The sequence below is a fragment of the Colias philodice genome, chromosome 19 (assembly GCF_061535455.1).
Source record: "Colias philodice isolate Cphi_HAF_F1 chromosome 19, ilColPhil1 Martin Lab GWU primary, whole genome shotgun sequence".
Taxonomy (NCBI): Eukaryota; Metazoa; Arthropoda; class Insecta; order Lepidoptera; family Pieridae; genus Colias; species Colias philodice.
Window position 1 is genome coordinate 4,755,657 of NC_143104.1, and position 25,003 is coordinate 4,780,659.

Sequence of the window (25,003 nt, forward strand, 5' to 3'; positions counted from 1 at the left end):
ATCATTAGGAACTTAGTATTGAATAACATTCTTACGTGCTAAATATTATTTAAAAACACGATAAGTATTGTGCAGATAATGATAACATAATTCTAAGAATAAACTACGCTAAAATATTTTCAACAGAAATCGATTATGGCCTGAAAAGATCCTGTCGTAGTTTAGTATTCTATTTGCCAAATCTTAAGTTTTATCTAAAAGTTCCATTCTAAGAAAAATTAAAGACAATTTGGTTAAAATCATACCCAGTAAAGTAGTTTTTAGTGAGTAGACGAAGAAAGTATAAAAATCTAAACCTACATGTAGTAAAATATTCAAAAATAGTGGTGCCTTGGGACCTTCTTCAATTTGTCCTACAATCATCACATTATACAGCGGTCAAGACATTTACGACTTAGATTCTAATAGTAATTGTTGAAAATAATTATGGGTCGTTGAAAGTTTACCATCAGGTTTCGCGTCTAATTTTTGTGATGTATGATGTAAAACGAATACACAGTATGAAGAGGGCTGGAATATTTTAAACCTAATCCCAGGATACAATGAAAATAAAATGCATTTTTTTTGTTCACGATATATACGGTAACAATGCGAATTATATTTAAACAAATAATTATAAACGATTAGCGACTTATTGCGTTTAAGAACTAACGAATTTTTAATTAAGTTATTAATTTACATATCATTTTTATATTGTTTTTATTTGGTGCCGAAGCCAAACAATTGTTATTTTCGTGGCAATGTGATATCTTGCCAATTCAACGATGTTTTTTATAATTTATCAAAATTGACAATTCCCTAACTGCTTAATTACATACAATATGTTTTGGTACTTAGAAGTGTAATGAGCTTAATCGCGTAGGCTTGTTAATTATAAACAATCTGAATTAGCGTAAAGTGTAGGCGTGTATCCGTAAAATTGTAGAATTATATATTAATTTTTCCTATACTGAAATATGTTGCACTGACATTATATTTTATGATATATTTTCTCTTGTAAATAATATGTAAATTGGGCCTGATTGTGATTTAAATGTTAGTGCTCTTATATTAGATTGTTCAAGTTTAGTGTTTGTGTCTAAAGTTGTTGTTATCTGTAACATACTTTACCTGTAATATTAAATCTTGGATATCGTATTCTAGATATGAACCTTTTCGCCAAGGCGACTCCTTTTGTAACAGCATATTTGGAAGATATAAATAATAACTCTCTATTCTGTATAAAACGTGTTTGTAACAGTTTAATAAAATTTTCTAATATCCTTCAGCAGGATGATCAGTTGTTACCGACTGTACCTTGTATTTTATTCACTTTCATAATCTAAAAGACTGTCTATTGATAAGCTATTGAATTTATTGTTAAGTCACAAATATTGTATCCATTTGTAATTAGTTTAAAACTACTCTATTTACTTACAACGAATAACTCTGTGAAATCAAATAGGTACCTGTATCGTTAATTTACAGCTCAATTTGTTATTGCTATTAATATAATAATTTTTATAAAGTATTATTTGTAATTGCGATTTTGAGTAAATGAAAAAGTGAATCTCACAGGTATTATTTTGTAATATAATTTTAAGAAGTTCCATTTTAACATTGCATATCTGAATAATTTTAAACTACTTATATTAATTAATGCTTAGCCAGGAAATATCAATTCTGATTATTGATTTCTTTACGAAAGAATTCAATAAGGTTTTATTGGGGTTGTGTCATAACCATAATTTGTGTGCCTTTGAAATTGCTTTTAGCGCTCTTTTGTTATAATTTCATTGTTTTTATACATCATAAACTTTCTTTCAAATTTTAATCTCATGTTGATAAAATGCTTTTATACAAATGCTTTAACAAATATTTTAGTGCTACAAAATGTCTTCTTAGTAATGCAATAAACATACTCATAATTGGATGTCATATGTCTAAGTGCAATGTGGCATTGTGTAACATTTATCGACACTTTAGAAGTGTGTGTAGATAAATTTGTAAATAGATCTAGTTAAGAATTACTTAGCCAGTTATCCTATCGTAGTGTACACGCTAGTAGTTAAATTTTAGTTGTTAGAAGAGTAATCGTTCATTGTAACAGTTTCAATGATTCTGATGTTGCAAGTTGGTGCCTAACATAAAAAAACTGTTTGACAAATTTTAACAAAATAATTAATTCTAAAGCGTATTTATCAGTAGCATGTAGCAAATTCTTCATTTTAGTTGTAAAACTTTTCGAACTGATATTAATTTGATATTCCTGCCATTTACAAATTTGTAGTTAAATGTCATTTACATTTTTCCTCTACATGGACCAATCATAAGGGAAGGATATCACCAATTTTAATTTCTAAGTTTTACTGTAAAGTTTGTTTTAGCTTCTAATAATCATTAATGGCACTTGTATTATAGTAATATTATGTATATTCATTTTATTTTTAGGTCTCTATTATGTGTCAATACAATGATTATAAAAATGTAACCAAAACATTATACTATATACAAACTACAAAAATTGAAAAATAAACAACTGCTGTGAAGTTCAAGTGTTTTATTTAATCAATATCCATTACACTTTGTGTTTGTTGCCAAGGCAGGATGCCGATGGGACAAGTCGACCAGGCCTGACTTTTTGAAGCTTTCTTCCAAATGCCCCAGATTAGATTATCTTCGGCTTCATCCTCTTTTGGTAAACTTTCTTTTCCATCCAAGTTGCACACGAGTATCCCATTCTCACTTGATGTGTCACTAAGTTTTATATCATCAACAGTATAAATCTTGGTAGACTGTGCTGGAAACATTTCTGGTGAAGCTATCAATTTGGCTAATTTACAAATTTGTTTCAAGGCTAGTGGAGGTAATTTTGGTGTCACCAATTGTAAGAGATCATTTATGAAGTAATTTAAAAAGGGATTATAGTTTGAAATAATTGATCTAATAAAATTAATGTCAGTTAAAGATGATGGCACTGGCTTGCAAAGATTCAGCAATAAAGGACTTGATTTCTCATTTGGAAACCAGTGATGAAATAATGAAATTAATTCCTTTGATTTCTTAGACTGGGTATCTTCTAATCCTTTCCTATAAAAAAATAAAGATATTACATTAAAAATAAATTTAAAAAAAAAACAAAACATGTTACCTAATGCCATAAAAAAACTTACTCTTTAACTGCTTTCAAAAAGTTCTGTGACCTTTGTAAAGCCTTCAATATTGCTGAAACCCATTTAGCCGCCAGCTGGCACTTATTTTTGTCTTCTTTAGTTTCAGTTATTTTTATAAGTCTCAGTATCAAGTCTTCAATCATATCATGTGTGTGCAAAAGTTTCAATAAAAATTCAAAACATTTCACATATTGTTTATCAAGTCCTCTGCGTTTACTACCTTTACTCATTACATCATAAATATCTTGAGACAAAAAGTAAGACTCATCATTCAAAAGTATTTCAAATAGATCCTCCTTGATAACTTTCTTAAAAAAGTTTCTGGAATATGGTTGTATGTAATTCATAAGATTGTTTACTGAAACTTTTTTTAAATTAGATAAATCAATTTTTCCACAGAATAGCTCTTGAGCATCATTTACTAATGATTGCTGCATATCTACAGGCATACTTGCCAGATTTTTTGTATTACATTTAGGATGTGATGAAAAACTTAATGAAATACAAAAATTTATGAATACTTTTAATTGATCTTCTGTTATTGAATCCATGTGAACTTCATTAGTAATGACAGAGTTTCTTAAACCTTTTGAATGTATATCCCAGTAATTATTTTTCAACCATCGTAAACAAATTGAAGTTGCATCTCTCAGTAACTCCAGAGCAGGTAAATTATTGCTGTGTGCTGTATCATGTCTTAAATCTACAATCCAATCGGGAACACCACGTTTTTCAGCTACTTGATACAAACTATTGTTTTTGGCAGCGTCAGCGTCAAACATATGATTTACAAATCTCATAATAGCAGATGAGTAAGATAGCCGCAATAATTGGTTATCGACCATATCACAATCATCTGACCTATCCTTTAGATGAACCTCGAGTAAAGACAAGGTTGATTCTATTGCAGACGCTAGGGAAGGGCATCTTGATTTCCATATAAATAAAGTTTTTAAAGCTTTTTCCTTACTATCAAAAGTTGCTTGATCAGAGAATATATTTTTATAGACTTCATGCCATTCTTCAGCATTAAACCACGGTACGACTTGATAATTTTCATTCATTTTGTATTAGAAATTATGCACAGAAATATAAAATACTAAGTTGAAATCGATTTTAATATGAAAAATGGAAAAATGTGTGAAGAAGCTGATAATAACCACAATAACAAACCACGTTGGATTGACATTTTCTTGACAGATGACTTTCAAGACTTTGACAAAAACTTTGACTTTGATCAAGATTCAAAAGAATTAATAATACTGCTATAAATTAAAATTCATATTGAATTGAATTTTTTATTTAATATTTTTGATCGTGTCATGTGTGCACTTATCTAATCCATACTTAATATTATAAATGCGAAAGTAACTGTCTGTCTGTCTGTTACTCAATCACGCCTGAACTACTGAACCAATTTGCATGAAATTTGGTATAGATATATTTTGATACCCGAGAAAGGACATAGGATAGGTTTTATCCCGGAAATCCTACGGGAACGGGTTTTTCTCTGAAAAGCTAATCAAAGCTAGTGTGTTATATATGAGCACAGAACAGTATATGAGCGTTTTCACATTGTCCGGTTCGATATCGATAACGGAGCCGGATATCGAACGTGTGAAGTCTTAGATCATTAATGATCTAAGTGTGAAGTACAGCACAGAGCAAGTAAGTATAGTGGGAATCAAGTGGGAATAAATAATCCAAATGGAGCATCAAAGATATATGACGTGTACATATAGGTACAATTAGACATGGTTTACATCAAAATCGGTTCTGCCATTTACCACACATTTACTAAAGACTAGGGGTGAAAGGGAAAAATTGAAAGTCTGTGAAAGTAGGATATGGGAGCGAGAGGATAGCCACACCCTGGAAATTTTGTACCTGTTTTTTAGCTCAGTTTTGTAATAAATTTTACTATTAGTTCTTTTGTGTTATTACTTATTTTATTTCTTTACTGTAAAATAATCTAAAAACGCTTATAATTTAATTATGGTAGTACGTGTTAGCAACTACTATGCAGTAACTATGCCACGCGGACGAAGTCGCGGGCACAGCTAGTCTATGCTAATATTATAAAGCTGAAGATTTTGTGTGTTTGTTTGAACGCGCTAATCTCGGGAACTACTGGTCCGATTTGAAAAATTCTTTCGATATTAGATAGCCCAATTATCGAGGAAGGCTATCATCACGCTAAGACTAAGAGGAGCGGAGCACTGGGGGTAAAACCGCTGAGCACAGCTAGTTTATTATATCTGTACTAAAGCGCGTCACACACGGTGAAGATACTATAATATTTTATCTTAAGATACTGTTATATTTTATATTACAGTATCTTAACGCTTCCGGTATCAGCGTTCGGACCATCATTTTTCTTTTTGTCATTGCGTACCACCCACCCCTGTAGAACCGCCATCCTGTTACAAATGACGCGAAATTTTGTGGGTCATTTGTAACAGGATGGCGGTTCTACAGGAGTCTTAGTACGCAATGACAAAAAGAAAAATGATGGTCCGAACGCTGATACCGGATGCGTTAAGATACTGTAATATAAAATATAACAGTATCTTAAGATACAATCTTCACCGTGTGTGACGCGCTTAAATGTAATAAATAAATATGCAAACTCGTTCGTAGATATATCTGCTACTAATGTTATAAATGCAAGTGTGTTTATTTTTGTGGTCTTTCTCTCAGTCTCACAGGTTTCATGATATAATTATTATGTCGGGGAACAGTTAGGAGGTTAGTGTGACGCAGGCTACTTTTTGCCCCAGAGAAATATCTCATTCCCATTCATTTCTATAAGTGAGCAAATCTACGATATGGCCACGACATACAAAGTCGCGAGCGGAAAGCTATAGTTATAAAAATGGATTTTCTTTATTAGTATTGCAATATACTACTTCCATGTACTTTCATAGAAGTAAGAGATATACTGTGGGTAAAAGAGGAATATAAAATGAATGTTCAATTTACTGGTATGGACAGACAGGAATCAGGATAGTAATAATAAACAATTTTAAGAGAGTAACTTTTATTAAAAAAGATTGATACCAAAGCAAATATCGATCGCACTTGTATGTAGTTAAAATGACACATGATACATCGCACACACACAGAAATTATACATTTCAATATGACACCCAACTCCAAATCGCTTTTCTATAGTATGACAACACAGTAAATATAACAGATATGTCAAGATTTGTTCATGTTTTAATTATTATCATTTAAAGTAAAAGCAGTCATTGTTAGAAATAAATTTATATTTTAAATAACATCAATCATACTTCATGTGTTCCTACCTTAACTACACACTACATTGACGATATTTTAAATGCACATTTTACTAAGATCCAGACACAGACGACAATAATTAAAAAGCATACAAAACATTAAGCTCAGGAGTGAACTAACAAACTAAAAATGACTAAGGTTTAACCGAAAGGCTGGGCCTAAATACATAAGAAAACAAAAATACGTCGATTTTGGTAACAATTTCACGATCACTTAAATATAATTTTCGATACTGTTTCATTCGACGTCGACGATCTAACAAAAACTAATCGATGGGTCGCGCTTAACGAAACTACGTCGTCTACACAAAGGAACAATGGGAAACGGCTACGATCTTCCGATATAAAAGAGTAATCTTAGTACGTACCATAATAAATATCTATCAATATATACTCTCGATCAACAAATATAATTTAATATAGGCAATAATATAATACGAATCCTTTAACTATTAACATTATCACAATATGAGTTTCGACGACATTATGCCGTCTATTAAAAATTACGGTTTGTAACTCGCTCTATTTACAAACATCGCTTCGTCTTTTAAAGAACACCGGCCGGGACGGCGGCGCCGCGAGATCGCTTCGAATACTGACACTCGGGGGCACTCATAAGTCCACCGAGTCGAGGTCCTGCTTGGGCGCGCGCGGCGAGGGCGGGGAGGGCGGCGAGGGGGAGGGCGGCGCGGGCGAGGGCGGGGACGGCGGCGGCGTGGAGGGCCGCGGGTGGAACTTGCCCGGCAGCGACGCCAGCGCGGACAGCGCCGCGTCGGCGTGCGGGATGCGGCGCATGATCTTGCCCGAGGTGATGAGGCGGCCGAAGCCCTCCTGGTGCGCGAACGCGTAGCCCGAGCGCACGGAGCGGCGCGCGCGGCGGGCGGACGGCGTGCGCGGCGCGGGCGCGGCGGCCGAGCGGCGCCAGCGCGTGCGCGCGCGCAGCCGCTCCGCCAGCGTGGGCCGCCGCCGAGACCACGCCAGCCGCCACGACACCACCGGCACCATCAGGATCATCATCTGATACGTCAATATTATTCGTTAATAAGATTAACACATGTTATTAATTATATTTTTCAGTTTAATAAATGCTTAAGTTTTCACACACTTCTCAATGTGTTTACGCAACGTCATTAATTGAGTATAGATGAAATTACTAAATAAAGTTTAAAAATATCTTGCATATTGAATGTGTGCAAATATACTTCGATTAAAACTAATATGACACTGAAAAAGAATAATCAAGTACGTACAGTAAGTACAGCCGTGAACCAAAAGGTGGCTTGCGTTAGCGCGACGGTGAGCGAGCCGACATAGGGCCCGCCGATCACGTAGTTGTAGAAGTAGTCCAGCACGAAGTAGGACACCAGCGAGCCCCAGATCGTGATGTGGTTGAACGCCGTCCAGTACGTCGTGTCTAGCGCTATCTGCAATATAGAGTAAAACATTAGTAATTAAGAAAGTTTTGATCATTAAGTTCATTCACTTATGATGCATTGCATATTTGAAAAATCTTAGACGTTTAGATTTTAAAATTAAAAGTGTTAAATAAAATGTTAGAAAACTCAAAACATTTACTCAAATACAATAAAAGTAGTATACTTACTTGGGTCGTGTTGTCTATAATTAATATCGTAGCTACGACACTTCCCAGCAACATGTGATCTGATAGGATTTTGCCATCAGGCGCTAATCCATCTTTATAAGTACCTGAAATAAAAAAATAGGGTAAAATATACAAAAATAAAAACGAAAGTTTTCATTTATAACATAACATGATTTTCCCGATGAAAACAAAACTGCCATCAAAGTTCAGTTTCATTTTTGTTTTCGTGTATATGTCGTGGCCATATCGTAGATTTGCTCACTTCATGAAATATTTGATCATTTCATGAAATGGTCGCATTTCATGATGTGGCCTTAACTTAGTTTGACCAGATCGTTAAATCGTCACACATCGTTTTGACCATTTCATGAAAAAACCGCGCGTTTAGTTGCCCATATCGAGAAATGATTTCTTATCTTTGCTAATATTATAAAGCTGCAGAGTTTGTTTGTTTGAACGCGCTTATCTCAGGAACTACTGGTCCGATTTGAAAAATTATTTCGGTGTTAGATAGTTCATTTATCGAAGAAGGCTATAGGCTATATATCATCACGATAAGACCAATAGGAGCTGAGCCACGCGGATGAAACCGCGGGGCTCAGCTAGTCATTGATATGCTCAAACCACATCATGATGTCGCCAATAGACATTCAACCATTTCATGAAATGATCGATCATTTCTTTGTTTCAAATCTACGATAATATGGCCACGACATTATTTGTTTATGAATGCAGCAAAGTCTCGTGTAACAATGTGTGTAATCTTGACGTGTGAAAATGTGCGTGCACATGTACGCGTGTACGCATGTTTACATCCCGTCCGATTAGGGCCCTTCTGGCCTCCTCCACTCAAGCGACAGCTCAAGCCGAGGTTCGTGGTCCCCGTCAAGGGGGGACGCCCTTGTGCATGTCGCTACCAGGGTGAACCTTCAGTTCACCCCCGCGTCCGCGTTAAAATGTAGAAGCCCTTCTGGCTAACATTGAGAGACACCACACAAAAAAAAAAAAGCATGTTTACATGGACATACACCAAACTCACCATAAGGAATGAGAAACAGCACGAGCGATGTAAAACACCCGTGCAGCGTGGACTTTATGAACTCCGTCTTATTGAACAGTTCGCTTGTATGTCCCGGCGCATACAGCTTGGGGAACTGCAGCGAGGTCGCGTCGGACACGTCCTGCTCGAACACGCCGAGCGCCAACACGGGCAGCGACGTGTAGAACAGGTTGTACACCGATATGAACATCTCGTCGAACACCGTCTGGGAATGCATGATTGATGTTAATGGATAAGCATTTCTTAGCCCTAAACTAATAAAAAATGAACTTTTAAATTAAAAAGATTTCACATATTTACACTTTCCTTTTTAAGAAGTAATAAACTTATATACTTAATCACAACATACTTTTACAATCAACTGTAATTATTTTTTATGATAATATGATATGATGAAAAGTAAACTAAGCAAATCTTATATATAAAATTCTCGTGTCACAATGTTAGTCTGCATACTCCTCCGAAACGGGTGGACCGATTCTCATGAAATTTTCTGTACATATCGGGTAAGTCTGAGAATCGGCCAACATCTATTTTTCATATGTACCACGGGCGAAGCCGGGGCGGACCGCTAGTATTGTATAAAATCGTGTTTGATCGCTATTTTTTGTATGGATTTGGATTTCATTATCAATGATATTTTATGTATAGATACGTTATATACTCACAATATATCCAAAAAAAATGCTTCATAGGCAGTGTCAGGCACACACAAATACAAGTATCATTTTATTTAATTTATTACATTCACAGACTGTATAAGAGAGATGGCTCTAATAAAATGATATAAACAAAAAAGACAAAGATAGTTTGTCACTTCCGCGCAGGTGTAAGCAAAAGTCATAAGAATGCACCAATTAAATATAAATAAACAAATAGTTGCCATGGTAATTGGCATAGACTAAGGACACAGAAGGTTCAATGTTATAGATGTTACGTTTCCTGCACAAGTAAAAAGGCAGTTCCCGAAATCCGTCATCAAGGTCAAGGTCAAGGTCATCATTCCAACTTGTAGGATATATAAGTAATAGGATAATAATAGTGGCGCCTAGATGAAAAAAAAGGATGAAATAAAAGAAAGGATGAAGTATAAGCCTTTTTTGTCTAAAACACAAATAAAATTTATGTTCAATAGCTATTTACAGAAAAGCAAATAGCATTTTTCGTCAGTAGCGATAATCTTTTCTTTAATGTATACGTATATTCAACATCATTTTTGCCATCACGACTTCATTGTATTTAATAAATAGATACATTTGTCAATTACAAGCACTGTGTGGATTTAAATATAAAAATAATCAAGTATTTACCCAAATCGAAATTAATAAAATACCCGTTCTATTTTCAATAATCGTATCTACATGATAATCTTTGAACACAGTGTACGCTAGCTTTGTCACACTAGTGATTGAAGCAATGTTTTATCCCTTTCATTATTTCAATACAAGTGTCAAGCAAGTGTCATTCATAAAGAATTGTAAATTGTTATTTTTACTCGTAAACTGTAATAATTTAATATATTTTCCTGTGATATGATATTCCTTTATATTTCTTTATTTTTTTGCACATTTTCGACATTTTCGCCAACTTTAATGTACCTATCGGCACATGCGCTCACTGGGACCGGTGACAATCTGACTGATTGCATTGGTCCCAAATAGGACCAATTCACGGAAGCAATTTTGGTGCGTTGATGACGTATCTACCTCTTGTTTCTATATATAATATCATTGTTCATTATTGTACGATTACCTAATCGTACAGACAATAGGTACATGTTCCCGGAATGCAATGCGTCGATGGTGCATATTTTATTATATTGTATTAATTATTATTTTAAGTTTTAACACACAGTTCAGTTCGCCATCGGATTCCGCACCGTGCGGTGCGTCATAAAACTCAATCTCATCTAATCCCAATATAGTTAAGAAATAAATATCTCAGATCTCAATCTCAAATCTCATATCTTATCTTTTATCCCATTGCATTGGTCCTTCGAGCAAACGGTGAATTGCGGGACCGGGACAAAAAGTGTGCATAAATTTTGTGCTGTGTTTGTGTGCGTGGTTCTGGTTTCCGTGATCGCATAGCGACCTCGGTGCTTTGGGAAGGCACCACACATATCTTCACATCTCTACCCTGGTGTCTTGGGGGGACACCGCACCTCAACCTCGGTGCTTTAGGAAGGCACCACACATCTACATATCTCAACCCTGGTGCCCTGGAAAGGCATCGCATCTCTACACATCGACGGAATAATTCACATCTCGGCGCGGCGTAAGCTTAACTTGAAGCTAACCAAGTAAGGTTTTGTTATTTTATCTCTTATTTTCAAACATGTCGATGGAGGATATTTTAGCTACCCAAGAGCAATTAATAGATGCATTGGAAAAGCTACACATAAACTTTAAAAAGGATGGAGCGGAACGAAAGACTCCCGATTATATACGAAGACGATTAGAAACGTTAGAAAAATATTTTGTAGACTTCCACAACAACCATATTATGATACTTCTATCTTTTAACGATCACTCTCATGAGTATTTTGCATTCAATAGATATGATCAAATTAAGAAAAAATACAATAACATAAAGACAGCCTTGCAAAATTATAAATCTTTAGAAAACCCTGAATTACAACCTCCAACCTTTCAAACCCCGTCAACCTCTCATGAATATCAAGAAAAACCTCCCAACAATATCTCTAATATGAATAAAACGGAAGAGCTTATGAAAAAACAAACAACCAATTTTAAGGCATTTTTGCGAACTGTTTCAAACATAAATCTTGATCTTATGTCGGAAAAGTGGGAATTTGAGGATATCCTAAAGTCCTTGCAAATCCGCTGGTCGGCAATTGATACCTTGCATTGGGAATTAGAAAATGAATTGAGCGGAACGAACGCTGAATATGAAGAACAATTTACTAATTATGAAAAACATTACTATAAGTTAAAAACAGATATTAATAAAAAGATGTATTCTCTATCTCATATCGAAAAATCAACCCCAAAAGTAGAGCTGCCTACATTCGAAGGAAATTACATGCAATGGGTTTCGTTTAAAGATCTATTTACGGAGACTATTCACAATAATCCGTCCTTGTCTAATGCACAAGTTACAGTTTCTTAAGAGTAAAGTTAAGGGCGAGCCTGAAAAAATGATACAACATCTCCAAATCAGCTCCGACAATTATCTCATATCTTGGAATATTCTCAGTCATCGTTATGATAATAAACGATTAATCTTTACATCTCATCTTAATAATCTCTTAAATATCCCTAATCTTCAACATCAGTCGTATCAACATATTAAACGGATTCATGATGTTACATATGAGAGCATTAATGCAATTGAAAACCTTGGAATTAACGTGTCATCTTGGGACCCTTTTCTTGTTTGTATATTATCTCAAAAGTTAGACACAGAAACATACAATGATTATATGCTATCTTTAAAGTCGCCCAGAGAAATTCCTGTATTGAAAGATTTTCTACAGTATTTAGAAACTAAGTTTATGACTCTAGAGACCTCACGAAAAAAGCATGAAAGCTACACAACAAAAGCATTTAATCAACCATCCAATCAGCATACACATTTAAGAAACTTGAATAATCAATCTTCATTTTCTAAAAGTTATGATAATAAATTTAAACAGAGTTTTAATAATCCATATTTTACAAATCATGCTATTTCACAAAGAACGTATTCCAGTAATATTATAACAAATGTAAAACGCAAGCGGTGTCCGATGTGCAATTCTAGCGAACATCGCCTTTATACATGTCCGACGTTATTACAAATGCATCCTTATGAGCGAAGAAAAACGGTTGAAAACATGAAACTTTGCCTCAACTGCCTACATTACCACAAAGGAATGAAATGCTTTTCACAGATATTGTGTAAGCAATGTAATAAAAATCATAATACCCTTTTACATGAATGTTTCGCGTCACAGAATATGACACCGGAAGCCTCACGTTCAAGGTTACACGGGGCTCATTCGAAACCTTTACGCCAGCAACAAGAAAATATGAACACATTAGTATCCCTTCCATGTGACCCCAGCGAAATACCTATTACTAGCTACTGCAATTATCAAGGTTCAAGCAGCAGATGGACCTCCCCTTAACACGAGAGCGCTTCTAGATCAGGGCTCACAAATCTCAACTTTAAAAAATACCCCGTAAAAATGAATATATCAATGTAATCTTAATTTAAATAGCAACATCCAGCAGTTATGGGAAATGAAGGATGTACCTTACTCTAAATCTTACTTTAAATCTATCTCAGGAAGACCTTTAAAAGAAAATTTCGAAGAAAAATTGGGTGCGTCAAAATCTTAAATGTATCGCCTAATTTATGCAATTAGAAAAGAAATTAATAAAACAACGTCAATTAGGACGCGAGAATAAGCTATTCATATCGGAATACAAAGAACTCAGATATATGATACCCTGTGTGTCGCACGCCGACTTAAGGCCCAGTGGCCACCTACCGCGCACCTTACGCGCGGTGTCATCAACTACAGCCTTGCGAATTGTGTTCGAAGCATCCTCGAAAACGTTAAATGAATTATTAACCTTTAATGATGTCATGTATAGAGCGCCTAATCTGCAACAAGACCTTCAAATCCTAATTGTTAGATGGCGCCAATTTAAGTACGGGCTTACGGCGGAATTTATCTCAAATCCTACAAAGCGACAATTTTTGTCCGAAATATCGAAAATCTTTGATCCCTTTACAAGATGAGATTACATTATAAAATAATGTGATGATTATAATTATCTTACTATCTTACTATGAAACGATCTATTGTTAAGCTATCACTGTTACCTTCGTAAATACTATGATATAAATACTATTAATGAATCTACCGACTATGATAAGGAAGAAATTAAAACCTCGAAAACATAGAATTCATATCTCAAAACAATATGTCCCATGATAAGAGAACATTTAAACACAATGCGAGGCTATAATATTACAGCTTGAGCACGAGTTCGGCGAATTGGAATACATATATAATAACATTTTAATTATGAGTGATTCGTTTGATATGGGAGCTGTATAGTATATTTTAATTGGAATCCTGGTTGTTGTGGTTGTTTGTGGAAATAATAACGTTTTGGAAACAATTGCTTCGTCAACGAGCTTCAGCAGAGCCGGCGGTGGAGGCTGCGACCAGTGTCGCGGTCCCCGCCCGGCCACCTCCAACCCCAGTGAAAAGTGATTATGTGATAAGTGTTAGTGAAATAGTGCGTGTGATGTGCGCGTAAATAAACAAGATCTTTCGAGTGTTTTCGCTTCCCAACTTAAGTGAATCTCTGTAACGCTATTATAAAAAAAAATTGTAACATAATCTTGTAACCCTATCGTAAAGAACAAATGTATCTTAATCTTATAATTATTGTATCTTCATCTTGTAATCATAAGTCATAACTAACACAATCATTTAGTAAATAGACACAAAATTGTAATATCACCTTGTTAGTTTTAAGTTCATCTTTCATCAAGTTAATAACCTTCACCTTTTTCTCCCCCGGGAACATGTACGATTACCTAATCGTACAGACAATAGGTACATGTTCCCGGAATGCAATGCGTCGATGGTGCATATTTTATTATATTGTATTAATTATTATTTTAAGTTTTAACACACAGTTCAGTTCGCCATCGGATTCCGCACCGTGCGGTGCGTCATAAAACTCAATCTCATCTAATCCCAATATAGTTAAGAAATAAATATCTCAGATCTCAATCTTGAATCTCATATCTTATATTTTATCCCCAAAACCTCCCCCATCTTACAATTATAATATAACTCATATTCGTGGTTATCTATTACCTGAGCGCTGAATCCACAGAAAAACGCGAACCAAAAGTGGCACACGGTGAACGCAAAGTTCTTATAGAAGAAGTATCTCAAGAACTTGCACATCCTGTAGTACGACCACCGACCGTGCACCAATAATAGTCGTTGTAAGAAGCGAAACTGCGCTATCGAGTAGTCCGACGCTAGTACCGCTTGCATTCCCTCTTGCCCGGATATACCGACACCGATATGGGCGGCTGCAAAAGTAAATTTCATGTATAGCGTTACCACTATCAAGTGAATAAAAAATACTTAATAATTTCGGAAACCACATGATTTAATGTTTAATTTGTTTCTATAAAAATTTAACGATGTGTCCAATAAGTTTAAAAAGTTTATAACTTTAACCTTATTTAGTTTTAAAATTCAAATGATAAATTCAAAATCTTCATTGAAGTTTAAAGAATCCTCAAGCATAGCTTTTATTCAAACAAATTGATTCAAACTTCTTAACTTCGTATAATTAAAAGGTAAATTTTATATATGTACCTTTAATCATAGAGACGTCATTAGCTCCGTCTCCAATAGCGAGTGTGACAGCTCTGCGGCTCTTCTTGATAAGTTCCACCACCATGGCCTTCTGTAGAGGCGTTACTCGGCAGCAGATCACCGATCGACATTGTAATACAACGTCTAGAAACCTAGGTAATCATAAAAAAAATTGGTAAATTAATAGTACCTGAATCAGTATTTTTTCGATGCTCTCGTGGAAGCTGTGATTTGAGAATAATTTACTGATTAAGAGTTATATTAAAACTACGTCCACGTTTTTGGTAAAAATTAGCGATATGACAAAAAATAATTCAACTTTAATAAAAATGCTGAATAAAAATAATAATAATATATTCATAAAGGTACTCATATTATTGAAGTGAAACTTCTTTATTGGGGTTGGAAATAAAGGAGAATGGGCATTTTACTATGGAAGTTGGGCCTGAACCCTTGAGTTGGACCAATACACATGAGATATTGTTTTTATAATTGATCATAACACATACATAACGGGAAAAATATATATAAAAAAATAATCAACCGGGTTTTTGAACAGTCACATCAAGTTTTATTTCTTTGTGTATAATATTTTTTGCAATAAATAACTGTTATAAGACAATGACAATATCTTTATGTTACTCCAATTAACTTTCACTTACAAATACGTACTAATCTTAAGCCTTCTAATAAGCGAAATACACTAATATTATGTTTTGTAACAGGTACCTATACCGTGTTTACGTAGTTAGACGTTTTTTGTGGTTAAACTCAGTCACTCCAGTGACATTTAGATTTATACTTACTTCACTCGAATTAAAAACACCGTTATTGTGCGCAAAATAATAGCCAAATGAATAAAACTTTTTGCCTTGACTGTACAAGAACCCGGTTGATTTATTTTTTTATTTTATTTTTTTCGTAAGGTATGTGTAATGATCTATCACAAAAACAATATTTCGTGTGTATTGGTCTTAGCCCAAGTTTCAGGCCCAATTTGCCCATTCTCCTTTAGTGTAACATTTTTTCGTTACGCGTGACATTTTTCAGTTACGCGCCATCTTTTTCTTATCCCTACCACGCGTGATTCGACGTATTTCTGTAAAGTTTCATATAAATTATTTTTTGAAAAATAAGGTCATAAAGAAGTTTCACTTCTTACGTGTGTACACTAGTACACGCAAACATTTTTTTTTAATAAATCAACTCACTTTTCCTCCAGCTTTGGATGCAAGCAGTGTACAAGCGAGTGTCCATTGACAACGATCGCAAAACCGTTAGAATCATCATTGTTGTGCTCGTGTGTGTCCGCACTGCCCGCGCCACCGTGTGCGTACTCGTTGCTGTAATATGACGTCACCGTTGAAAAAATAAAAAAATATAAGTATGTACAACTAAACAACAGATATATCCAGTCAATAAAAAATATATGACCACTTTACCAAATCTAAATTGAGTACATTTTTTCTCGTAAACTTTTTCTAGTCATACAGAGAGGTGAATTTCATATAGAAATTGGAGTGGGCAAGTTATCATAGCGGTCAAAGTGACGGTTTGCACATTGTTTCTCAACTAAGTATCGTCTTACAGTTGTTGGTCCACTATATAGTTATTACTACTTTACATAGATATTTATTATCAACATAGACATTTACTACTTCATATAGATATTTATTATCACTTTTTATATAATACATATATTTAATGGAACATAACAAGGCATACCTCAAAAGCATTCGATTTGTTTCATGTCGAATAATTTATAAAACACAATACATTTTACCCTTAAGACATTTATTATAAGGAATATGCATGTATTATAATAGTATGAAATTTGTATAAATGTATAATTTTTAAAATTGTATGTGCTTATCCATTACAAAAATAAAATTCGGAATTGATACACTACACTCTCCGACAATTTCAATTCACATGCATATTCCTTCCTCCTTGGGACTCAACTTTAAGCCATAAAACACACAACAATTTTGGCTAAAGCTGACACAACAACTTTGGCCTTAAATTAAAACATAACATTTTCAGTATGTTAATTGATTTAAAGAACAATGATGATGAAGTTTATTAAGTATTAAATGTTGTTTTTATTTGTGTATGTGCGCAGGAAGTAGAGTGCACGGATCGATAGTCGCCATTTCAGTTATTGAAGACAGAAAAGAAATATAGACTGGTAAGAATTGCTTTACAATTGCATTGTTATTCGTTAGGTTTTATCTCATCCTGTTACTGTATTTTTATTATACTATAAAATATTTCAACTGTTTTTTTATCATAAAGAGATTCTTGGCTTTGCTTTCAACAATATTTATTTCTCATAATAAATAAGAGAAGTACGGTACTGCCAGCTCGTTGAAGTGGTTGAAGAGCAATTATTGTAATTTGTCTCGACTGCTCTATCATAATACTTCTGTTGATACTCTAGTTCCCATTAAAACACGAACACTGCCCAACAATATGACAACCTATCTATTTTATAACCCCCTTTTTTTCAGTAACTCTTTTTTACCATTTTAAAAGGCATAGAACCGTGCCCAACAACAGAACAACCTATCCCTTCTCTCTTTGACGCAAAATTTTTTTTTTTGACAATTTTTTTTTTCCAGTAACAAGACACAGAAGCGAAGGCGAAGGCGAAGGCGAAGCGTCTCGGCGGCGCGTGTGCGGGTACCTTTGCGCGAGCCCCCACCTAAATGTGACGACGGACACGGCGGGCGCGTTCAGCTTCACGTTGGCGGCGCGGCCCGGCGACGCGCGCGCGCCCGCGCCGTTCGCCGCGCGGCTCTTTGGGTCTGTGCTGCCTGTAATGCACATAATATTGCAATGGTTTAATGAACTGTGTTGTTTACATGAACATTTTAAGCTATTGCATAGCTTCTAGAATCCAGAAATTGCGTAACGAAAAACCTCACACTCCCCACTCCGACGGGCGCGGAGGTGTGGCTTGAAGGCATAGCATGCAATAACTCCGGGAGTGCCGGCAGAAATGAAAACTTGATTATTAACGTTGAGCATGTTTAATATTTTGGAATGGTATCCGTGTTACGCTTTTTCGATCAGGTCACGATCTTGTCCTGACGTGAGTTTAAGATTTTATACCCATTACAGAAAAAGTGCTCAATGCCGCTAAAGAAGTTTTCACTTCAAATACACACATACCATGCGGCAGGAAAGTGTTGACGACGCGTATCGAATCCCTGCACTTGGCGAGCTGTCGGTCGACGTCGTCGTGCGACGCGCCGTCTATCACGAACACCTCCGCCATGTCGTCCGTGAGCAATTGGCATGAATAGCCGATGTTTATGGCCGTCTCTGTTCAATATAATATACAATTTAATTTTTTATTCAAATGGTGATCAAGACCTCGATATTTCCCAAGTTCACTGCCCAAATTTTGAGTATTACAATGTAAGTATTTTTCTAAGTGAAATAAAATGTGATACTTATCAATTTTAATAATACATATTATATTTATACATCGCAATTTGCAATATGCTTGTTTTTCTGTTAAATTTTCTACAACTGACCTTGTTTATCTCCAGTTAACACCCATATTTTGATTCCAGCCATGCTTAGATTTGCTATCGTTTCTGGCACGCCATCTTGTAACTTGTCCTCTATCGCTGTCACGCCTACAAAATAAAATTGAATATAAAAGCGTGATAAATAATAAAAATATTATAAATAAATTTATACGTAATTTTCAGTATCAAACTGAACAAATACACAAGATGCTCACGCGTACGATGTTAGACTGTTTTTTGCCTTACATTAAACGAAGCGTTTATATCTTGAGTATTGACTTTCGAACATTCATAACGAGACAAATTTTTTACACATTGTAAATCAGAATTTAACTCATAGTGCATTGTAAATCCGACCTTAATTCATTGGAATAAGGTGGAATTTACTTTACAAGTGTATATCATACCCATAAGCAGCAGGTCGGTCTCGATCTCCTCGTAGATCGCGTCGAGCCGCTCGTCGCGGTCGTGCAGCGCGAGCGCGGCGGCCTGGTGGCGGCGCTTCCACTCCGCGAAGCCGCGCTCCTCCAGCGGCCGCCACGCCAGCGCCAGCGTGCGGAGACCCTCGCCCGCGAACTTCTGCAATACGAGTGGAGCTCTTGTTATAGTGGAACATTTTATTTAAGTGAAACTTCTTTATCGGGGTTGGAAAAAAAATTAGTGTAACATTTTTTTCGTTACGCGTGACATTCTTCCGTTACGCGCCATCTTTGATTCGACGTATTTCTGTAAAGTTGCATATATGTAGTAAATTATTTTACGAAAAATAAGGTCATAAAGAAGATTCACTTCTTACGTGTGTACACTACTACACGCACACATTTTTTTATCTTATTATTATTATAGTTGGACATTTTTAAGAAGTGAAACTTCTTTAGGCGCGTTAAGAGTAAAATTTAAAGATGGCTTCATGGCAATACCGTCGAGTAAGGTGACGATTTTGGTATCTGAATCTTGCCAAAGAAGTTTCACTTCTGACACGTATGCTTGGCACACACGTTAGTTTTTGAGTATAAAAGCACGATATTCTGTAACGCGTGGTTACACCCGCCGAAGATAGCACGGGCGAAAGAATGTATTTTGTATAGCTTATATTGTGTCATTCTGGCGCACATGTTACAGCTAAACCAAGGAGGATCAATCATGTACCAATTTAGATATTATTTTTAATAAATATAAATTGTTAACTAATGTATAAAATATGTTATAAGTATTGTTATAAAATATGTATGAAAAACCATAAATAAAATAAAATTAATAAACAATACTTACATTTAAATGCTCCTGTGTTTTAGATTTAACTTCATCTTGACAATTACTTTTTAACCTGTCGTAGATAACATTATCAGCACCTTTAGTATATAACCTAATTTCACCATCCTTCTTCAATATCACTGACATTCTCTTCCTTACATTATTAAAATCTAATATACACAACAACTCGTACACCTGCAAACAATATCACATCTTATTATATTATGAAAGATTACACAAAAAATACTACATCAACTGAAGTGGCCCTTTTAGGCATAAATTCATATTTATATTAAAACTTTGGACAATAAAGATAAAAAAAATATTTTTATTTGCAAAATGTATAGAAAGGTTGACCCACCTCTGTTTTACCCATAACTTCTATAGTAATAGTATTAGGCGACCGCTCTCTGAACACAAAACCGAAATTCCTCGCGGCTGACACTAACGCCGCTTCGTCTGGCGATTGGGCCTGGAAACAATATTAAAAAAAATTATAACATAAAAAATAATTTATTTTATGTTCAATGTACTTCAAGATAACACAAAATTCATTCTTACTTTTAAATTTTCTCATAATTCCTAATTATGGATTTGTTTTAGTATAATAGTGATAATTAATAAATAACTGAAATGAATGGAATTATAAAGCCCTTACTTGATATTCGAGACGTCCATTCTTTTGTTCCGGCATCACAGTATGACATAGCGCAAGGAGACGAAAAAAATCATAGACATTCGAATCCCCTTGTTTCACTGCTTTCAATAGCTTCGAATCGAAGAATTTGAATTCCGGCTCGTACTCGGGATTGTCAGAAAAATCCAGAGGTTCTGTGCTCTATGGAAAGAGGAATTATATTACAAAAAGCTAAATGGAAAGTATTGATTAACCAAATTTTATGTTTCACATACGACATTGAAAGTATCAGCCAATAGAAATATTGATGAAAAATTACTGTAAGATAAATTTGATTTTTTTCTTTTTTAATACGCGAAACATAAATTAAGGATTGAAGTGGGAAATTACAGCACACAAGTCTAATGTACCTTTGCAGACAATAAGCAATAAAATAATCGACGCAAATGGATCTACTTGGATGCTAATGATAAATTATGCAAAACTTAATAAATAATAATAGTTTCAAAGTACATTACACGTTGTGCAGAAATTCATCACAAAGCCTAGTACCATGAGACCAGCAAATTCCTTATTCCTAATTTAAAAAAGGTAACTGCCATACAAAGTCGATCCTTTTTATTTCTACAGGCAAAAATTAGTGACCCAGAAAGCGTTGCATGCACACACCAAACAATACAAAACATACAAAGCATTATGTGTAGGAAACAAAAAGCACCATTACACAGAGTAAATGTATCGAATATATTATTTAAAACGGTATGATGTGTATTAAGAATCGTATATAATATGTTATCGTGTAAACATTCCATTAAAAAGAACAAGATAATCGTGTCTTACGTGTACTAGTATTATAATTAATAATAGGAGGATGTCGGAAATTTTATTGTTATTAGTCATTAGGGGAACAGCATAGAAATCGCAAGCTTAGTATTATTTATTTCCTTTTACACACTAGTTAACCCGTTTTCCGTGGAAGGAAGAAATATTTTAATATACATTGCTCCCGACTTACACACTTATCTTCATGTAACATATTTTTAAAGTTTCAAAATTCCCATAAATGTATTACAAACAGTTTCAACTACATATTCACACTGTCAAAGTAACTTCGTATAGTTAAGTCGGGAGCAACACGCAACAGTTCGTGGGGGGTTGGTGCGGTACAAGTAAGCGTGCGTACGTGCGCGTGTCGGTGCGCGGGCGTGCCGGCGGCGGGCGTGCTGCGGCCCGCCTCGTGCTCCAGCTCCAGCAGGCGCGCGCGCGTGCCCGCCGCGGGGCCCGCCGGCCCTCCCCCCGCTGCCCCCGCCGCCCCTGCAGGCCCGCCGCGCCGCTAAACCATACACGCACACATTACGGACATTACGGGACACTCCGATATACCGCTGCTCTCCTTATCACCACTGACGTTCGCTATAATACGGCTTCAATGATTTGGGAAACACGTCGAAGCCGCCGCTTGTTGCAATGTTATGACATATCGGCTGTTACGACTAAGTAGGTTTCTGGATGTCTACCCATCTCTTTCACACATACACATATTATAAACTATGTAGTAGTAGTAGTAGTACATTGCCGAAATACAATACAATTGAATATTATATAACTTCGTTCTTAATCGTAGTAAGTATTACATAAAGTAAAATTATAAATTCGAGTTGTATGTGGTGCATTGTAATCCAAAAAGGCAAAACAAAGTATATGAATGTTGAAGTGTGTTTATGTGCTGTCTGTATGATATATTTGTGATATCACATATGCGTATTTCATGCTATAATTCAAAACGATCAACAAACAAATGGGTCGCACACAATGTCTAGTGAACGGTTTACGGCACCGACGTTGCCAACGCTCTCCCAATTAAACTCTAACGGTGTATGGAGTGCATGAATCGCTGCATGTACAAACGTTACAAACCAAATATTTATTCAAATAAACAGTGGCATAGGAACACACACACACTTTATGAAATGTATTGAAAACAAAAACGTGTCCTAAGCGTCAACAAACACAAAACAATTTCAAAATCACTCTGCAACTTTTCAAACCATAACTAATGGAATCTTAAAACATGCAAATCAAGAATAATATCTAAATCGTGCCATCGTATAATTTGCTCGTAAACAAAACTATGGTGCTCAATTTGATTCAGTAGTCTACATGCGTAAATGCAGTGACCTCTAAGGAATTGTCTCGTGACTATCTACTTAAAAGAAATCTTTAAAAGAGTAATGTTTTAATACATTAAAAAAATACATACGTCTGTGAGTTCGATGGTTTCTCCCGTATGTTCATCCACGACGTCTCCGTAACACACTCCTGCTATCGAACATTTGTTGAACGTCATTATGTTTTGTGTAAGCGTACCCGTCTTGTCCGAAAAAATGTATTGGATTTGACCTGAAAATTAATCCATATGATGAAATTGCCTCTACGTCATATAAACTGCGTTGTAAATAAAGAAGCATTTATGAAAAACATAGAAATTAATGAGATAATGTCCTACAATCCATTATTTGCAAATAAACAACTAATTATTTACCATCGGGACACAATGCGAACGTTCATGTCATTGTTCGCTGCGAATGTAATTTAATTACGAAATTAACTTTAATAGATTAGCGTCCGCTTCCACATTGTATGACATAAACGTTAATTTTTACAAAAGGTTTACGATTATGTTCTAAGTGTAGACTGTACGTACTAAAAACATTCACGTTTGATGAGCACTCTTAACTACGCCCACGTTCTAGACGAGTGCGTTTAAACTTTAATTATAAGAATAAAAGAAGTTATTGAAGATAGGTTTCTATTTTTACATTGGATGATATACGATAGTAACGATCTGGAAAATGAGGCACAATCATATATCTGTCACTATTTTATTAGATTATTTACCTAGTTCCTCGTTGAGTGTCGTGGTGCGCGCCTTGGCGGCCGTCCCAGTCTTCTCATAATACATCTTTTCATCCCAGTTTATTAGAAAACTCTGTGCAAATCTTATTACCTGCAAGGACAAACAAGAGATCGATACATTTTATAGAGATATCCTAGAAGAAGCGTAAATAGGTTACCGCGTACAGTTAACAAAGTATTCTACAAGCAACTGAAGAAAAATAATTATTACATTTTAAGAATTACCTCACTTTCAATAGTACAAAAGATAAAACAAATATGAATTATTGTTTGTGATTATTTCAAAGTCTGTTTTAACAGATATTCCGTGTGGGTTTCTATTTGGCCTTCATATTTGCAATATACGTATATCGTTTCGTCTGAATGTTCAAGGCCGAAATAGTTAAAAAAGACGTTCGTTCTACATTTAATGGCGATTTAAATTACGTGACAAGGCTACGCAAAATAAATGATTGGTAATTATCACTTTTTCTGTATAATATTTTTTCTGCAAATACCTATGAATTGTATCGATAAAACAGCGGAAGTTATTAAGACCTATTTTGTCTTTTTCTTTGAGTGTTTCTGTTTATTTACACGGAACTGTTTACTCAAACACAAGTGGAACGCGATAAAAATCGATTACATTTTTACAGTGTGATATTGCAGAATTTATAGGGTACCTAGACGTCATTCATTAACTTTTATTGTAGTCTTCACTGTTATTTTTATGACTCATTTAAATGATTAACATCAATGGTAACAATCTCTCAGTCTTGCTCTCCAGACCATTGTATGTAATGACTTCAATTTTGTTAATGAAATTATAGACACTATGTTTTAGTTTATTTTATATACATTAAATTATATAGCGTATCATCAATATAATATGTAGCAGGATATTTACACGCTCATTTTTCAAGCAATTTGTCCCTTATTTTGTTTGGCCATGGTCACCTCATTAGAAAGAGACAAGTTGTGGACAAGAACGCTCTCACTCTGAACGGTTTTTGCGTCATAATGCACTGTCGAGTTAGTAGTATAATATCTTTATTAGCAGTCAGACCGTATTGTACCCAGAGAGGGATGTAAAGAACGTCACTCTCCTCGACGGACACATAGAGCGATATAGGCACATGTTCCACAGCAGTCAGACAATATTTTTGAAGTGAAACTTCTTTATCGGGGTTGGAAAAA

General features: G+C 35.1%; 2 protein-coding genes and 1 long non-coding RNA gene across 8 annotated transcripts in view; 1 reads left to right on the plus strand and 2 right to left on the minus strand.

The window, feature by feature from the left end:
- Nucleotide 1: 1 nt before the first annotated feature.
- On the plus strand, nt 2–2,528 carry LOC149479915 (uncharacterized). The gene is made up of 2 exons (XR_016317109.1): nt 2–64; nt 202–2,528. It is a non-coding gene; the product is annotated as an uncharacterized LOC149479915 (long non-coding RNA).
- On the minus strand, nt 2,525–4,337 carry LOC149479916 (uncharacterized). The gene is made up of 2 exons (XM_089707137.1): nt 3,153–4,337; nt 2,525–3,069 (listed from the first exon to the last, which is right to left on the minus strand). The coding sequence occupies exons 1-2, from the start codon at nt 4,214–4,216 to the stop codon at nt 2,544–2,546; spliced, it is 1,590 nt and encodes a 529-aa protein (XP_089563263.1). The 5' UTR covers nt 4,217–4,337; the 3' UTR covers nt 2,525–2,543.
- A 1,838-nt stretch (nt 4,338–6,175) lies between these two features.
- The window catches only part of ATP8B (ATPase phospholipid transporting 8B), a 58,346-nt gene continuing 39,518 nt past the window's right edge, over nt 6,176–25,003 (minus strand). For 4 of the 6 annotated variants that reach the window (XM_089707686.1, XM_089707684.1, XM_089707685.1 and 1 more), the window contains 17 exons: nt 23,810–23,918; nt 23,172–23,311; nt 22,095–22,244; nt 20,933–21,112; nt 20,636–20,746; nt 20,293–20,469; nt 19,428–19,599; nt 19,024–19,128; nt 18,656–18,808; nt 18,168–18,297; nt 16,693–16,824; nt 15,482–15,633; nt 14,966–15,189; nt 9,097–9,322; nt 8,058–8,161; nt 7,705–7,878; nt 6,176–7,471 (listed from right to left, as the gene is read on the minus strand). In XM_089707686.1, coding sequence (XP_089563812.1) covers nt 7,067–7,471; nt 7,705–7,878; nt 8,058–8,161; nt 9,097–9,322; nt 14,966–15,189; nt 15,482–15,633; nt 16,693–16,824; nt 18,168–18,297; nt 18,656–18,808; nt 19,024–19,128; nt 19,428–19,599; nt 20,293–20,469; nt 20,636–20,746; nt 20,933–21,112; nt 22,095–22,244; nt 23,172–23,311; nt 23,810–23,918 — 2,844 coding nt within the window. In that variant the 3' untranslated portion in view covers nt 6,176–7,066. The remainder of the gene's footprint in view (nt 7,472–7,704; nt 7,879–8,057; nt 8,162–9,096; nt 9,323–14,965; nt 15,190–15,481; nt 15,634–16,692; nt 16,825–18,167; nt 18,298–18,655; nt 18,809–19,023; nt 19,129–19,427; nt 19,600–20,292; nt 20,470–20,635; nt 20,747–20,932; nt 21,113–22,094; nt 22,245–23,171; nt 23,312–23,809; nt 23,919–25,003) is intronic. The other 2 variants (XM_089707683.1, XM_089707687.1) reach the window with 2 other exon arrangements.